Source organism: Mastigoproctus giganteus, chromosome 9, assembly GCF_048544385.1.
Source record: "Mastigoproctus giganteus isolate SK-2022 chromosome 9, ASM4854438v1, whole genome shotgun sequence".
Classification (NCBI taxonomy): domain Eukaryota; kingdom Metazoa; phylum Arthropoda; class Arachnida; order Uropygi; family Thelyphonidae; genus Mastigoproctus; species Mastigoproctus giganteus.
This window is the reverse complement of record NC_143583.1, coordinates 89,774,672-89,793,107: the sequence shown is the minus strand read 5'-3', so window position 1 is coordinate 89,793,107 and position 18,436 is coordinate 89,774,672. Positions and strand designations below refer to the sequence as shown.

Below are 18,436 nucleotides of genomic sequence, written 5' to 3'. Positions count from 1 at the left end.
TCATAAATTATATATATATTTATTTTATCTCATTTATTTGTTTATTATTATTATCATTTTTTTTTTTACATTTAATCGGTTTTGATACATTTAACACACGTTTCCTTTAACAGTTTCTAATTGACGTGATGCAGCCACAGATTCCGGGTTAAAGGGAAGCATAGAATATACTCTAAAAATATAAAGGAATTAATTTCAGTCGCTGTTGGGGAGAAAGTTTGCAAATGCCTTTGAAACATCCAAGCGTCTAATAAAGCCTCTTTTCTTTTTTTAACTAAAACTAGAAATTTTTCTGTTTACACTCTGGAACAGTTACATAGGGTCAGAGGAGATTACAAGGTACAGGGAATACAAGACACCGCATTTGGCAGTCACATGAGCTTGGACCACAGTCAACTCAAATGTGTATTACTGCACCCTCGCGTTAACCAGTTTGATTCTTAACCTTAGCAAATTCTATTAATTGCTGATTTAGCAGTGAAGCATAATAGAATCCCGTGAATGGAACTCGGAACTCGTTGAGACATTTTCACGTGGAACTGAAATGCTTTAGAAGGTTTAAGGTTTTCCTCGATTTTTTTTTTAACTGCAAACAAAAAACTGGCTTCAGGGCATCAGTTTATAGACACTAATACCCCGCTGCTTTAGTTGCCTTGGCGCTAATTAAAAACAACTCCAACAAACAACTTATTCTACTCAAAGTGTGAAGTCAAGTTGTAAATCCGAAGATTCTGATTTCGTTTTCCCTAATTCAGAATATCCCCACCCCATTCTGTCCAACACATTAAAATTTATAGCTGAATGCTAATGTGGAGCACACCCACCAACTGAAAACGTAAGACATATATAAACTAATACACGGGCATTACAAGATTGCGCATCATGATATTGAAACTAAACAGACACCAAATGGAGAATAATTACTTCGTTCGGTGAGCTGCTACTATGGGTGGAAACCCCCCCCCCTCCACCTTGCCCACAAGTACTGAATTAACGAGATATATTTCAGACTTTAGAGTGAATTATTTTAGAACTGACGTCTGTTATGAGCCCAGCAGATTTTTAATTAAAATCACAAATTGAAACTGTCAGCGAAGAAAAGTTACTTCGTCCATATAACGCATTGACCTCTGAACTGTTTCAGTTACTGAATAAACTCTTAATACAAGTCATGGAATTGACTCAAATACTTAACCTCTTATATAAATCTTCTGATATATAAATGGACGCATTATTTTTATTTAGTTGCCATTTTCATTTGGGATGGGGGAAATAAAACTTATCGTATTTATCGGTAAAAAAAAAATTATTTTTCACTTATTGGCAACTCACGGGGAGTTTCTGAACAAATTAACAACAAGCTTCGAGCAGATGAAAAATAAAGCATTTTCATTAATGTTAAAATATTTAATTTTAAGCGCAACAATTCGAAAGGTATGCCATATTAAACAGCCTAATAATCAGATAACGTCTTTCAGAATGAATAATACGCATTCTTAATTGAAAAGAGGAGGCCAAAAAACACCGAATCATTTCCTTTCGACTACAAAAAATGCTCACCTCGCCGTTTACAATTTGCCGTACGTTGAAAATCTTGTATAAATCATCTTAGACTATTTTTTTCCCGTCTCTTTCCTCTCCCACACAGACTCGACTTCCTCCCTTTCCCAAGCATATTCCCGCACCACGCATACAGACCGAATTGGAAACGACATCTGACGGCCAGTGTCCGTTCCCACCGCTATCTACAGTCTACTTTCGTCAGTCACTAGAAAAACTCGTCGCAGTCCGGGTCTTTTTTTATTATTAATCTGTGTAACCTACGAGGTGGGGGAACCACAATCGTGGTGGTGGTGGTGCAACAAAGATGAGTAGTGACGAAGAGATGCGAGAGAACGCAGGAAACGTCGTCAAACGACCTTGAGCTTTCTTACCTGACCTGTGTTGCACACAGACACAGGCAAGGTAGAATTGTAGCGCTTCCGGTCTTTGTGCTCGTTTTGCATTTTTTCAATCCGTCTTCCCTTTTCCCAGACATTCCTGCTCTGTTAGCTCCCGCAGGCGGAAGGAAGCAAGCGGTTGTCCACCAGCCTTGACAGCTCACCCGTGGGAGCTCACGTGTGTGTTGTAAGCACCCACACATACACAACACACACACACACACACACACGCGAGTGCGGGCGGGCAGGGAGGAGGAGGAGGGAGAAGACGCGTGAACACAGCTCTACTGGAATGAGTCAGGCCAACACTGCCACCTACTGCCCACTCGAGGAATAACATGAATGGGTGAAGTCAAAGGGTCACGGATGACTACGGACAGAAAAATATTCGCATTAACGGCACACTCAAGGTTTGAGCTGAATAATCCTCATCCGGTATTTATAGTTAATGGGATTAGCTATGTATGACACATACCTTAGAAATTTTATGCATCCTTCGCCGTTACTACCACGTCATCCTAATAACTGAATGAAAGTGCTTTCAATATAGGGCACATTTCAAATCGAATTTTGAAATTCCCTACTAGAAAAAAAGAAAGCGCCAGCAGAGCAAAGTTATTTGCTAAATACAGATTGCACACCATATAATATTTTGCAAAATTGTCAGTAGCAAGTTGTACTACCAGAAGATACAATCTTCTGAATATGCAAGAAATGTATTATACATATAAATAAATCTTTATTGTCATTGATATACATACAACCAGCAAAGTATGCATATATAAAGGCAAAGTTCCCTCCACGGGCGGAATATGGCTCCATGGGATTTACATGGTTGAAGAATTAACTGGCAAGTAGGAAGCTGGAATCAAGATATTCAGCATCCTCCCTGTAAGGTGTTAATATGGTTAGTAAATAGTAAGTTAGTATAGAGTTAATTTGTTAGGAAATTTGAAACATTTTTTCTCTTCAATGCACTCTTAACAGGGAATGTTGCATTAACAAATTTAGCAAGTTACTAGAGCTCTTTCAGTTACATTGTTTACAATTGTACCAAATTTATATAACTGCCTCAGTTAGCGCAAAAGAACAGGTCTTTGGACTAAGATTTTCCGGCAATACTTCTCGTTGGTAGCCAATTTAAAAAGGTCGAGATCGAGTCACTGTGCAACTTTCAGCATTTGACCAGGGAGAAATCTATCAGGCATGTTTGTATTGGTAGTTAGGGAAGGAATCGCGGGAAGAGTACAGAGTGGAATCCTCCAGTGAACAGTATCCGACATTTCGGGAGCTGACATACTTCCTATGATCATATTTACAGTGGCAGTGAGTCTGCCACTGTAAATATGTAAATATGTGATTGAGCTTTGGAGCCTTGAGATTTTTAGGATTGCGCATGGGCTGTAGTCCTACTGATAGGGAGCACACCATATTATGAGCTGCCCACCTCACCAGCCAGTATCCAGAAGCGTGGGGAACCATAAAAGTAAAGATAAGAAAACAAAAATTATAGGCTTCCCTCCTAAAGTATATTTCGAATTATTATATTAGGGCCACCCGTTTATATCTTACATATGCCCGTTTATTTATTATATCTGTAAATTGCGTGTTCTCTGGTCGATCTGCCTGTTTTGCTGGACGAAAAAAAAAAAAAAAAAAAAAAAAACCAGTTTCTGGGGGGGGGGAACCTTGCTATCTGCGCCTGAGACCGACTAACTCAGCCAGGGAGTGAAAAAAAAAGCCCATTAAAGTTCCTCGAATCGTCGACGGGATTCGAACCTGGGCCTTTTCCACCCAGTGTGGGAAGGACAGTGACAATACCACTGTGCTACCGCACAGCCCCTCTTCACGTATAACTATCCAGTTGACCTTTTGAATTTCTTCAGACTTTCAGACTCAACTACCTAATGAGGCAACTTATTCCAGTATTCAACAACTCGCTGGCTAAAAGAAATTCCACAATCTAGTCTAAACTGCTTCCCCTTTAATTTGAATTTATATCCCCTTGTTCTAAAATTCTTTATAACAATGAAAATTCTCCTCTCATTCATTTACTAACTCATCATGACTTCTCATTCATTTAATAACCCCTTCTCAGAGCCTTATAAACCGCAGTCAGATCCCCCTCTAAGGTGCCTGGTTGCCAAGCTCTGGAGCCCACATAATCGAAGACTTGCCTCGTTTAGTCGCCATTTTGCGATCTCACCATGCGAGTTTCCCGTATTTGGACGCATTCAAGAAACTCAATGTTTTTTTTTTTTTTTTTTTTTCAGATGAGGTCTGAAATGTCTTTGCCTGTTTTTGGACCTTTTCAAGAAGCTCAATGTCTCCATACTTGGACACAATTCCAAATGCGACCAAATGTGGAATTATAACTTCCCTACCTCTATAGGATACTACTTATTAAATCATCCATGATACCATGGGCTTTCCTGGCCGCCTGTTTAAACCACCCAGACAACTTCATATCTCCCCATGTCATAACTCCCACATTCGTGTTTTAATTCATTCTGCTGTATTAAAACACAGCTACCACTTTTGTGGTCACCCTTGAAGCCTGTTCAAGTCATCCTGAAGGTGCGCTGCTTGGCACTGATCATTAACAACTCTCCCAAACTTTACATCGTTTGCAAAATTTTGGCATCAAATCCTTTGTCCCTCTGTAGATGTCGTTCATGAAAATGAGAAACAACAGTGGTCCAAGAACCGATCCTTAGGAGACTCCATTTCTGACTTTACACCAATCTGAAGAATATCCATTAATCACAACCCAGTACCTTCTGTTCTGCAGCCACCATTCAATCACTTTAGAATCTTTCTAGTAATCCCAACATGTTCCAGCTTATACAGTAACCTCTCATGAAGGACTGAGTCAAATGCCTAGCTAAAATCCAAATAAACTATGATCCCTACACCTAGATCATGAGTAACTTTATCAAAAAAGCTTACGAGGTTAGTTAAAGATGATTTTCTTTAACAAAGCCATGTTGTGTGTCTTTCACAATTCCATTTCTATCTAAATGTCTCTGGTTTGCACTCTTAATTACTGCCTCCGATATTTTTCCTAAAACTGAAATGAATCTAAGCAGTCTGTAGTTACCCACTTCGCCTTTATGTATTAGTGATACGTTGGCACTTTTCCAATCAAAAAGAATCTCTCCCGGGTCTTTCGTCAATAGAGACCGATGCGAAACACCCATTTAATTCATCAGCAAAATCAGTCCGATCCGATTCATTTTCTTCTTTCTAATTCACATGCATGAAAAACTCCTCACCATACTCTTCACAATCCTCTGTTCTGTACATTACTCCCACTCTCATTATACTTTTGAAGCGTAACTTCTAATTCATCAAAAGCTCTTTTCGCATTCAGGCAGCTTTTGATAAGAAGCATGGCTCCATCACTCTTTTTCTTCCCTTTCTTTCCTAAATACATTATTATTATTATTATTATTATTATTATACAGTAATTAACTATATAATATCGGTGTAGATATTATATAGTTAATTACGCGGCATAATTATTATATATAATTATGCCACGTGCATTTCATCTTTAAATATTCTGTACACCATTATCTGTACACCATTTGGCATCTCTCATATTGTGGAATCACTTCACAACTGTGATGGCATTACTATACCTGCTCATTCACCGATGATAGGCCAGCAGCTTTGAAATGGTGCTGGTATCCACTAAATAATAAATAACAGTAGTCTTCTCTACTAGAGAAGCGTTACTTATTCAAAGTAGTGCAATACCTGATATCTCGTTGTGAAGGCAGCCACAATATGCGATACAATTAAAACGATGCCTTTTATACTACATACGTAGTTTAAATTTATGAGTAAACTATGGTGTATCTACACCGATATTCTATAGTTAATTACTTAAAACCCATATCTAATTATGCCGCGTGCATTTCAACTTTAAATAAATTATGCAGTAAGTACCATAGTGGAACTCGTTCTCTCCAATTTCTGGGTGACACAACGTTTCTGTTAGCCCTATTATGTCAGCATTAGTTGTCCGCACCAGGATTTAGAACTCGCTCATTTTATTGACTACACTCCTGACATTACTATACACATAGCTAAGACTAAGTATTCCCCTACAATTTACTACCCTGGAACACACACCCCTTGAAGTTATCCAGGCTTATTTCCCTAGCTTTATCTTCCTGTTCATTTGAAATGTTGCTACCCTCAGAGCATCTTGCCAACATCGGCTATTGCGGCAACAAACAAGAATTCTTGATGAGCGCAAGCATTACTTTGACCCATGTCATTTAAGATCAGATAAAAGGGTATCTATGTTGTCCGTCTTCCCCAACTATCAGTTTTACTATACCCTTAAATTATCCTCAATGATGGTGGCGAAAACCCCTGCATCGCTTTTTTTTTTTCAAATTAATATCATCTCTACAAAATAGATTCCGTCTACCTACAAGTGCGGGCCACGCTGATAAAAATACCCCCCCCCCCTCCAAAGAGTTGAACAGTCCTTCAAGTCTTGAGTTAATCCACAAGGCTTTCAGCATATAATCCCTCCTATTGTGCGTCCGGGCAGAATTGCAGACACATACACATTCTGACCTAACTCTCGGCATTTTTTCAGCACTGTCCTATATTTATCCAACAAATCGTCAGGTCATGTTCGCTTAATATCATTAAACATAAATAATAATGCTCTCGTTATCCTCTTAAAATCTCACAATCCGTTGGTAACATCAATTGTTGCTCCTGACAAGTACGCCCTGGTTCTAGTCCACCTGATTAGTCCCTGGCGAGTTCCCAGTTACATATGAAGCACTTTTTAAACGAAATATGGAAAACCATCCCACTAATCCAAGTACAAAGCGGTTTTTTTGTTATCCATTTCTATTTTTCCCGTTTTATTGCTTTGAGATTCATAAGTTCATATATTCATAGCTAAATTATGTTAAATCTGTTTATTTGCACTTTTCTGGAACTTAGGGGAGCAAGAAATTTAAGAAAAAATTTAAGGGAGCTCAAGGAATAAAAGTCTATGAACCTCTGTCCTAAAACAAGCACCCGTTTCTTCAGTGACTCATAATTCTTGTAATAGACGACGTTTTACTTTGAGACTGGTACATTCCTTTAAATCTTGTGCAAAGATCGTCAGTTGATGTTAGAGTGTCTACTAGATCAACCATAGAATAGCCGGTTTGTTTGTTTGGTTTTTAGGAGCATTAGCAACTAAGGCCATATTGCTCCAGGAATATGCGGTGGTCTTTCCTTGACCTTTCCGCATCCTCCGTATTTGGTGGTGACGGGCTCGAACCCCGGTCTAATCAAGAAGCGCGTGCTGCGCACTGCTGCTCCTTCCCACCTGGCTACGGAGGCGCCCCCATAGAATAGCCGCCTCAAACTATATATAGCCAGCGGGTAGTTGGTTGGTGGAACAGACTTCCATCCCTTGTTGTTGAAGTTGATAGCCTAAATAAATTTAAGGCTCAGCTGGACAGGTATTTCGAACGAACGGAGGGGTGAAGTGGAAGTTTTTTTTTTTTTTTTTTGGCTGATGCTGCATAAACTTGCTTTCTTGCATCATATGCCTCTACTAATGCTATACAAGTGACGAATTCATGACTCGAACCGGAAATGCCTACAGGCATTTCCGTCTGAGTCATGACGTCCTTTGACGATGTGTTCAAAGTAGAAATTATTTAAGTGCACCCATTATTTAGGTAAAATTTGAACTTAAGAAAGATTACAAAATTTAAATTAACTATATATTACAGAATTCAAATTAACAAAGTATTACAGAAGTTAAACTGTTACCAAAACTTGATTCACTAGTGAAGTTAAAATAAATTTTGTCCCATAAAATTTTATTTTATGGGACAGAATTTAACTTAGCAGAAATACTTTTGAAAAATTAATAATTAAATGTACAAATCATTGTAAAATTAATTTCATAAAATTACTGAAATAAGATTTAAAAATTACAGAAATTAAATTTAAACAAAAATTACTAGACGTGATATTTAACCTTCAGTTAAGCCGGCTGAGCCAAATTAAGACGTCTGCTCTCTTTGACTGCATCCCTTATTTTCGTGTTTCCTTCTATGTTTAATTATAGCCAAGTGAAGTATTTTGCGCATATTTCCTAACCGGTACTCTGAACACATAAGCAAAAATGGAGTTTAAATGGCCTCCACCTGATCTTAAACGACCAAACCAGTCAACGGGCCTCCTTGACTCTTCGCTTTCTCTAGGTGGTGGCGATGGTTGCGGTTGTGGTTGGTTGTTTTAGGTGCATCAGAAACATAGTTCATATTGCGCTGCGTATAACATGTCTCTAAATTGAGTGTTCTCTGGTAGAGTTGTTGCTTGCTGGACGAAAAACCCGAGTTTCCGGGAGGGAAAAAACATGCTAGCCTTGCTTGAGACCAACTAACTCAGCCACGCTGTGAAAAATATCAATAAAAATTACTGGAATCATTGACGGGATTCGAACTCTGGTCTTTTCCACTCGTTGTGAGGCGGACGGTGTTATACCAACTGTAATACCCACGAGGGCTAGAGTGTTTACAATGTCCAAAATTATCTTATTCACTGAGAATAAATCTAACAAAAACACGCGAGACTGGAAACTGGAGCCAATCTTACTTTGGCGCAATCTATCCATCCTTCTGTAGCGAATTTGCTATGCGTATGGATGTATGGATCCTTCGCTACATGTAAACAGGTGAGAGCCAGTTTAAGAGTCGCTTCGTTGAGATGACTTACGAATACATCTACATTACATAACATTTAATCATTAATAACATCGGTTAAAAATACAAAACAAATACAAATCAGCAATAAACAAAATAAATGTAAATCAGTAATAAATATAAAAACACAAACATAAAAATTTATAAATATGTTCATTAAACGTCAAGAATGGAAAACATTGTCTTAATCTCCACTTTCTTATCTTTTAACCCCCAAACCCTGGCCTAACTCCCAACTACACTGCCCTACCATTAATATCTGGACACCCCTCCACGGATGGGGAAACAGTTTCTATGCATGCAACACATCACAGAACCTGCTATAAATATACACACTGGGCTTCAAACAAACAATTGCAAAAGTGGGCATGCAAGGTGACACGTTCAACAGAATTACCTCAACAGTTCAACAGAATTGATCACCTCAACAAATGCTACAGTCCGATTAACATGGTGTAAGGAGCACGAACCCTGGACTGTAGAGCAGTGGAAAACAGTCCTATGGACAGACGAGTCGAGGTTCGCACTCTAGCAGTCTGATGGCCGTTCCTAGATGTGGCGAATGCCAGGGGAACAGTTCCTTCCAACAATGAAGTTTGGTGGGGGCAGTGTCATGGTATGTATGGGCTCCTTTCATGGTTTGGCTTGGGCCCATTAGTTGTTATCAACAAAACCATGAATGCTGTGCAATATTTTGCATCTACCTTCACACATGAGGAATTATTAAAGTTTGAAAATGGCAGAAGGTTATCAAATTGTAGCAGGATACTTAATGATTTTGTAATAACTGAGAGCAAAGTGGAGGAGAAATTGTTGAAGTTAGACATAAGAAAAGCATCTGTGGTGGATGGGATCTATCCAGTTATATTAAAGGAGGCGGCAAAGCAACTAAGCAAACCCTTAGCCATAATTATGAGAGCATCCTTGGACTCAGGGGAGGTTCCCACGGACTTGCACATCCCCACGGACTGGAGATGTGCAAATGTATCCCCAATTCACAAAGGGGAATCGAAGGGTGACACAAGTAATTACAGACCAGTTAGTTTAACTTCTGTTCCGGGTAAAATAATGGAGTCGCTGGTTAAAGATGCATTGCAGGATCATCTAGACAAGACTGCAGCAATAATTCAGACACAGCATGGGTTTGTTAAGGGAAAGTCTTGTCTGACAAATTTAATAAAACATCAAGATCTTTTTCGGTTAGTATCAATGAGGTGTTAGCCAGCCGATTCGCACCGGTTAACAGGTTGTTAATATTTTAGAAAAATGTCCTTCCTTTGGAGATTAATTAAGGAACAAAAAAACGAGTTGATTCTGCTGGTGATTATTTTGGTTAGGTTGATTATTATTTTAAGAATTCATGGATTATTAACTAACGTTCCGACACCAAAAATAATTGAATGTGTTAGAAATTATTGGGCCATGAAAAAAAAAAAAAAAAGTTGTTACATACACTGCCTTACCATTAGTATCCGGACACCTGCCTTTAGACAAAAATAAAGGAGCTTTTATTGTGTCATTTAATATTTTGTGCTGAAACTTTTTGCTTTTATGACGGCCTTCAATCTTCGTGGCATACTCTCAACCAGCTTTTTATAAATGTCAGGTGATATGTTCTTCCACTCGGCCTTTAACGCAGCTACCAGTTCGGCCTTGTTCTTTGTACGATCACGACGTGCACGTACCCGACGATCCAATACATCCCAAAGATGGTCGTAGGGTTCAGATCAGTCTCTGAGCTGGCCAATCCAACTTTCCCACACCCATGTCCTCAAACCACTCTGGTACGATCCGAGCAGTATGGCATGGCGCGTTGTCTTGCTGATACAGGTATGGGTCGTCCCCGAAGTATTGCCATAATGCTGGAAGTGCATAATTGTCCAGGTTGTCCTGATATAGTAGTAGTAGTAGTGGCATGTGATGCAAGAAAGCAAGTGTATGAGCTTATGCAGCATCAGCCAAAAAAAAAAAATCACACCATTCCCTCCAAATGCCTGTCCAGTTCCTCCTTAAATTTATTCAACCTATCAACTTCCACAACGACAGATGGAAGTTTGTTCCAGCAATTAACCACCCGCTGGCTAAAGGCAAATTTCCGCACATCTATTCTATATCTGTCCTTTCTTAATTTGAATTTATGCCCCCTTAGGTTCGTAATCTGAACAAGTGGAAGGATCCCATCAGAATTCAGCGTGCTCAACCCATTCAAGGCCTTATATACCTCAATCAGATCACCGCATAGGTGCCTAGTCTCCAGCCACTGCAATTTGCAGACCTTATACCAAGCCTCTCTTGGTAAGAGAATCCCTTCATTCCCCTCACCAATCTTGTTGCCCTTCTCTGTACACGCTCAAGCAAATCTACATCCTTCCTAAAATGAGGCCTCCAGACCTGTACGCAGTACTCAAGGCGTGGCCTGACCATTGCCTTATACAGAGGGACAATCACCTCCTTTTCCCTGCTAGCAAAATTCCTATATATCATTCACAAAACCCCATGACCTGCCCTGGCAGCCTGTCTGCATTGGTCAGAAAACTTCATATCTGACTGCACAATTACTCCCAGGTCTTTTTCATTTTCTACCACCTTAAGTGTAGTACCACACAGTTGGTACGTTTCTCTGGGGGTTACTTCTACCCATATGCAGTACTTTGCATTTGTCAAGGTTAAACTTCAGTTGCCACTTCTTAGCCCATCTGCCCAAATTATCTAGATCCTGTTGCAGTAGCACACTGCCATTACTGTCATTAACAACCCTACCAACCTTTGTATCATCTGCAAACTTCGACAGTAAGCCTGATATACCTTCCTTCATCAATATCATTGATAAATATACAAAACAAGAGTGGACCCAACACCGAACCCTGTGGGACTCCACTAATAACATTAGTCCACGAAGAGCAGCACCCATTGATTACCACCCTCTGTCTTCTCCCACTTAACCATCCTTTTATCCATTGTAGCAACTTACCCTTAATACCATTCTGCTCCAATTTGTACAATAGTCTTCCATGCGCAACAGTGTCAAAAGCTTTCTGAAATCCAAATATATGATATCAAAATTATTTTTTGCATCCAGTTCCTTTGTAACCACATCATAATATCCTATTACAATACGTAGAAGACTCAGTGATGGCCTTTGAATTCCTTAGTCTATTAGAAAAAAATATATATATAAATAAATTAATAAAAGAAAATTCGAGACAGCATATGAAGGCACTGTTACGGTCTATGGAAGCTGTGAAATGAGTTTATCACTACGTCAGATAATACAATTCGTATAAATCTGCATTCAGAGAACACCTTAGTATTTTTGTGTGATTATCCTTTATACGAACAAAAGAATATTAACTTCTGCAAAATAAAATCAATCGAATTAGACTGGTAGATAGCTTGAATTAGAGCGAAATTACCAACACCGTAATGTAATTTAGCCTCGCAAAAGTCTCCATCAAGTTTTGATAAAAGGTTAACGTTCAGAAATTAAAACAAAATCTCCCATAATTTTCTATAATTCAGATTTAACCAGTCAAGCAGTGTTCAGTAAGTCATTAAAATTAACACTTAATTATAGATCGCAAGTGCGCTTAGCTTAAACTTTCAAGCGACCTACCAGAACTACACGCTACACATGTATACATTATTTTTAGCAAGGGGGTGAAAATAAAGATCACTCTGGTCGCCGTTTTACCTTGAGCCGGCACTGTGGCCTACTCTTAATCTTGAAAATATTGTCCTCTACTCATTGATACATATAGTGAAAACCAGTTGCTCACATGCAACTAACAGTGATGACTTTACTTGCAGTCACGAAATATAAGTAATGATGGTAATCAAGCAAAAGATGCTTACCTGACGATATTAGGATGTTCAAAGGCCTCTAGTTGTTTCAGAAGAACAATTTCCCTTAAAGTACTCATAGGAACACCATCCTCCATGAGCGGAACGCGAACTTTTTTCAAAGCCACAAACTGACCTTCATTGGCTAGGTCACGCGCCTTGTACACAGTTCCATAGGCCCCAGTGCCAATTATTGCTACCTCTTCATAGTTCTTGGCAGTGTTTTGTATCGTCACTTCTGGGTCGCCAAAACTGAGGGAGATTTCTTCAACAGTTTCCGCACTCTTATCTTCACCACTAGCCGTCGCTCCACCATCCTTGCTCGAACCTGGCATTGTGGACGTCAACGGTGTGGTTACCGTTCACGGAAGTAACATTTCACTGTGAAAAAGAAATGGGAAAAAAAAGAAAAAGGCGTTTTAGTGAAATTAGCGTCCAGTTCAACACTATACGTTATACCCAAGTTTCTCATTAAACATTTTGAAAGATACTGCGTTCTCTTATTGAGAATCCAGCATGTATAACCAATCAAATCTTTTTGGGAATGCTCACATAGAATGACATTAATTTACCTCAGAATATTGAAGGCATTTTTATGGTGAACCCATTTATCAAATAATATAGAAGGGTGTCAAAATCCACGGTACTCTAGCATCCTGGATGAATGATAGGTTGAGAAATGCCAAAAAAGCTTTATGCTTGAATTTCAATGGATTATAGTTTTCGAAAAAAATATACACAAAGGACAGACGCAAGAGAATAACTGAAAAATGGAATAAATAATAATAAGAGAGTGGTATATAAACTAATGTCTTCTTAGTTCATAACCTTTAAGCAGAGACATCTTTGAACAAGCGGTTCAAACAGCATGTAGTTAATGACGTTCTGACTACTGTTGAGTTGTATCCTGAGATGAACCTTGGATTAACCACTGGAAGCTGGAAAGCAAGTGACACCCCAAGGAATTTTGCAATAAAATATCTTCGTGTCTAAAAACATAAAAGTTCAAGCATTAGCTGACAAAATTATGAATTCTTTTTGGGACTCTATGGTCGCTTGCTACACCGAAATTTTGGAAAAGGAACCACAATCATTTCAGTCCGGTACAAACTTAAGTGCTAGATGAAATGTGTCTAGTCAGGTTGCGCGTTAGTGCAACCTGACTAGACACATTTGAATGAATTGCTATCGTTTAGAGCAGCCAAAGCAATTGTATACCGTGTCTATAAACTGCGTATGTGTTCTAAGGGTAGTTCGTCTGCATACTAAATAAAAAAAAGAAAAAGAAAAGAATGGTTTAAATGTAGGATATCCAATTAATATTGGTTAACTCAATCAATTAACTAAAATTAACCTTTCTGATTAATTTATTATTAAATAACAGAACAAAGAATATTGGATAATGATAACAAATAGTAGGATTACTTTATTTGTTTATACGCTTCCCACATAACAGGATTGCCCACCGACAATGCAGGCATAGAAACAATACATTTCTTACATGTTATGGAATTAAGAAGTGATAATCACTTTTACACAATAATAAAGATTTTTTTTGCATAGAATATATACTTCAATAATTTAAATAAATTCAAACAAATCATTACTCAATATCAAAATACTTTGTTACGTAAAAATGTAGAAAAGACCAATTAGTATTAAGAGCGGCAAATGGTACAAGAAAGCAAGCTTATACTGCATGAACCAAACAAAATAAATATGTACAATAAAACACTGTCCGCAGTCCATCCCTTCTAATAATTTGGGTAATCCTTCCTTTAATTAACCAGATGGAAGTTGTGTTCCAAAAATTAATTAAAATTTGGCTGAAAGCAAAATTCGGCACATCTATCCTACAACCATACTTTACAATTTTAAATTGTTCTCTTGCGAGTCATCTGACAAAGAGTAAGGATGCCCTCAGCATTCAGTTTAGTCACTCCATTTAAATCCTTAAACACTTCAGTTAGATCTCACAAGTGCGTACTGCCGGCCAACACTGCAATTTGCAGAACTAAAGCCCTTTTTTTTTTTCGTAAGGATACCCCAATCTCGTTGCTCTTCTCTGCACCCGTTCCAACAGATTAATGAGGCTTATACACCTGTAAGCAGTACTCAAGAAGTAACGTAACCACTGCCTTATAAAATGGAATAATCACCTCCTTCTATCTGCTGGAAAATTTCTGCCTATCATTAACAAAACCCCATGAGCTGTCTTATCAACCTGTCTGCACTGCTTAGAGAACTTCATGTCCGCCTGTACAGTCACTCCAAAGCCTTTTCTCTTCCACCTGGAGTGTAGTACTTTTTTTTTTTTTTTTTGTCCTCGCTTTTCCCCATTATATATGGGGTCAGCGTTTTTATTGTTTTGGCATGCAATATTTACGGCCGGATGGCCTTCCTGACGCCAACCCTCACCCTTTATCTGGGCTGGGGATATGCGGTGGTCATTCCCTGACCTTCCGCATCCTCCGTATTCGGTGGTTACGGGCTCGAACCCCGGTCTAATCAAGAAGCATGTGCTACGCACTACTGCTCCTGGCTACGGAGGCGCCGGAATGTAGTACTACTAAATGGTATGTTATTCTGGGATTACTGCTCCCACATGTAGTACGCTGTATTCAGTTCAATGAAGTACGTAATATAGCGTTCTGCAAAAACAGTTAATAATTTAGAATTTCCCATCAACGCTGTTTCCCCTACATCTTGGAACGAGCTAGGAAATAGATGGCTCAGTTGTCAGACGACTTGGAAGACGAGTGACAAAGAAAGTACCATTGGAAGACGAGGGGCAAAGGAAGTACTGCATTCACGTTGCACATTGCATCTACCCCCTTCTCCCCACATCTCAACGTGATCAGCGATTCCAGTGGTGTGTAGAAAGCTAGCTGGGATGAAGAATGGCGACAGATTGGCTTCAGTAATAAATCAGAGTGCTCTTTATGGCGCGATGACAGAAGGATTCATGTATGGCGACACCCTGGCGAAAGGTGTTTCTGCCTGTATTCAACAAAGGCATGCAAATCGAACGATCGTGATGTGGGACACCATCCCTTTTATAGTAGCCGTTCACTACTGGATTTTTTGTTCAAGGTAATCTCATAAGTCACGGTTATGTAGGAACTGTACTTAAGAGCTGATGTTTTGTCATTTCCCCAACAGCTACGTAACCTTTTATTCCAACAGAACAATTCTCGGTCCCGTATCGCTAATTCAGATTTATTAGAATGTCGGCATGCTTCTCTGGTCTGATGCAAGTCCTTTGACTTCTCCTATTGGGCTTGCTTGGACGTGGTGGGAGGCAACTTAAGAAACCACAAATCGTTGTGGTTTCGCCTGGAAACAGAAACAGTTAACTCACATGGAAGGATCTTCCTCGAGAAAGAAGATATCAGGCGCTTTTTTGATTTGAGGCCTTGGATAGTAACAATTTATCCAGTTTTCTGCATTAAATAAAGATATTTTGTTTCTGATAATTTCTTGCACTTACCGTTTAGATAAATCAATCTATAAAAAAAAAAAACAATAAAAAACTTTCTACACTTTAAGGTGTAGAAAGTTTTTTTTTTGAAACTGCATGAATATTTTGCGACATTTTAATATTTTAAGAGGAAATTTCACTAAAATAATTTAAAAAAAAAACCAGAAGTGAACAGAATGTTTCAAAAATTAATAAAGAATTGAGTTTCTTGCAAATAAAATGCATTTATTGTTATAGTTATAATTTTACCTACATAGTATATGACGAAAAATTACAATAATATAACCAGTAAAACTAAAAATATGTAATTAAATCGCTGAATCTTTGCGTTTCACAGACATTTGCTAGTGAACAGACGATGCCAACGTGACAAAATTCACTCAATCAAAGTAAGGAAGGCTCAAATTATTTTTACTTTAAAAACAACTAAACAGATAATAATCGTTGCTATTCTTGTTGACCAAAGTAGCAACACATACGACATACCCGATATTATTCCTGATGAGGTAGAACATGCATTGAAGAAAATGAAGAATCGGAAAGCCCCGGGGGAAGATGAAGTTACTGTAGAGTTGTTAAAATTGGGAGGAAGAGACATAACACAAAAACTGGCAAGGCTCTTCACAAAGTGCATTAGAAAAGGTGTGATGCCTAAGCAGTGGAATAATGCAATCATAGTTTTGCTGCATAAGAAAGGAGATAAATCAGAAATTGGAAATTATAGACCAATTAGCTTGTTATCCCATATCTACAAGTTGTTCACAAGGGTCATTACTAACAGATTAGAAAGAATACTTGATGAGAATCAACCGAAAGAGCAAGCTGGCTTTAGGACAGGATTCTCAACTATGGACCACCTTCACGTAATATCACAGCTAATGGAGAAAGCAAATGAATATAAAACACCACTATGCCTGGCATTTGTGGATTATGAAAAGGCATTTGACGCCATACAGCATAAGGCAATGTTTCGGGCACTGGAAAGACAAGGCATAGATACTCCATATATTATGATTTTGAAGAAAATATATGAGAGTGCTACATCCTTTATTAGACTAGACAAAGGCAGTAGGAAATTTAAAATCGAGAAAGGAGTTCGACAAGGAGACACAATATCTCCGAAGCTGTTTACTGCTGCCCTTGAGGAAGCTTTCAGATGATTAGACTGGTCGCAGAAAGGAGTCAATGTGAACAGAGAGTACCTAAACCATTTACGATTTGCAGATGACATTGTGGTCATAAGCCACGATCCCAAAGAATTAGAGGAAAATCTTAATCAGTTATGCACAGTTAGTTAGTAAGGAATTTGGACTAAAGATGAATATGGCTAAAACAAAAGTAATGATGAACAAGTATGCCACGGAAAGGGAAATAATGATTGAAGGAGCAGTAATTGAAAAGGTGGAGTCATATACTTATCTGGGACAAGTTATCAGCTGTAATAATGATAAATGGCTGGAAGTCAAGAGAAGAATAAATTTTGGATGGATAGCATTCAGGAAATATAGTCACATACTGAAGAGCAATATCCCAGTTTGTCTGAAACGTAAAATAATGAATCAATGTATACTCCCCACCATGACTTATGGAAGTGAAACTTGGGCACTCACCAAAAGAATGGAAGAGAAGCTAAGAACTACACAGCGAAGAATGGAACGAATTATATCGGGAATCAGACTGTTAGATAAGAAGAGAAACACATGGATTAGGCAGCAAACTCAAGTAAAGGACATTCTTATCAAAACTAAAGAACTAAAATGGTCTTGGGCAGGACACATAGCTCGAAGACATGATGACAGATGGACTAAGAAAATAACAGAATGGTACCCAAGAGGAGCTAGAAGAAAACCTGGAAGACAAAGGCGGAGATGGATAGATGAAATTCATGAGTTTTTGAGTAGTAAATGGATGGCCAGTGCTCAAAACAGAAGGAACTGGAAAGTTGCTGGAGAGGCCTTCATCCTGCAGTGGATTGAAAATGGCTGATGATGATGATGATGATTCTTGTTGACGATACTGTCCACAAGCAGAATTATGAGGAACAACAAACACATTGATACGCCATAAATGAAGCTATAATAGGCAACTGCAAACCCCATTTACTGTTCATTAATTCAAAAACAATGTACGTTCCTAATTGGTCCACTGCAATTAAACCACTTTAAATAGCTTCGTATATGGAATCTTCATTTTTTGATTACAAGAAAGACTTGTCACTCTTTGTCATTCCCCTTGTGCCCTAACTACTGTTTATAATAGGAATTACGAGAGGTCTCCAGTTTCAGGGAATAGCTCCCGGATGTTACTCCCTATCCCCGATTTTTAGAATATTCCCGGAAAAGGGACTCCCATGAGTCCCTTTTAGTTAATACCACCTTAGATAAGAAGAGAAACACATGGATTAGGCAGCAAACTCAAGTAAAGGACATTCT

At 38.6% G+C, this 18,436-nt stretch overlaps 1 protein-coding gene across 1 annotated transcript in view; it reads right to left on the bottom strand.

The window, feature by feature from the left end:
- Nucleotides 1–12,858, bottom strand: part of Cdk4 (Cyclin-dependent kinase 4) — a 157,688-nt gene extending 144,830 nt beyond the window's left edge. The window contains exon 1 of the mRNA XM_090380723.1: nt 12,536–12,858. Coding sequence (XP_090236849.1) covers nt 12,536–12,858 — 323 coding nt within the window. The remainder of the gene's footprint in view (nt 1–12,535) is intronic.
- Between the last annotated feature and the right edge of the window lie 5,578 nt (nt 12,859–18,436).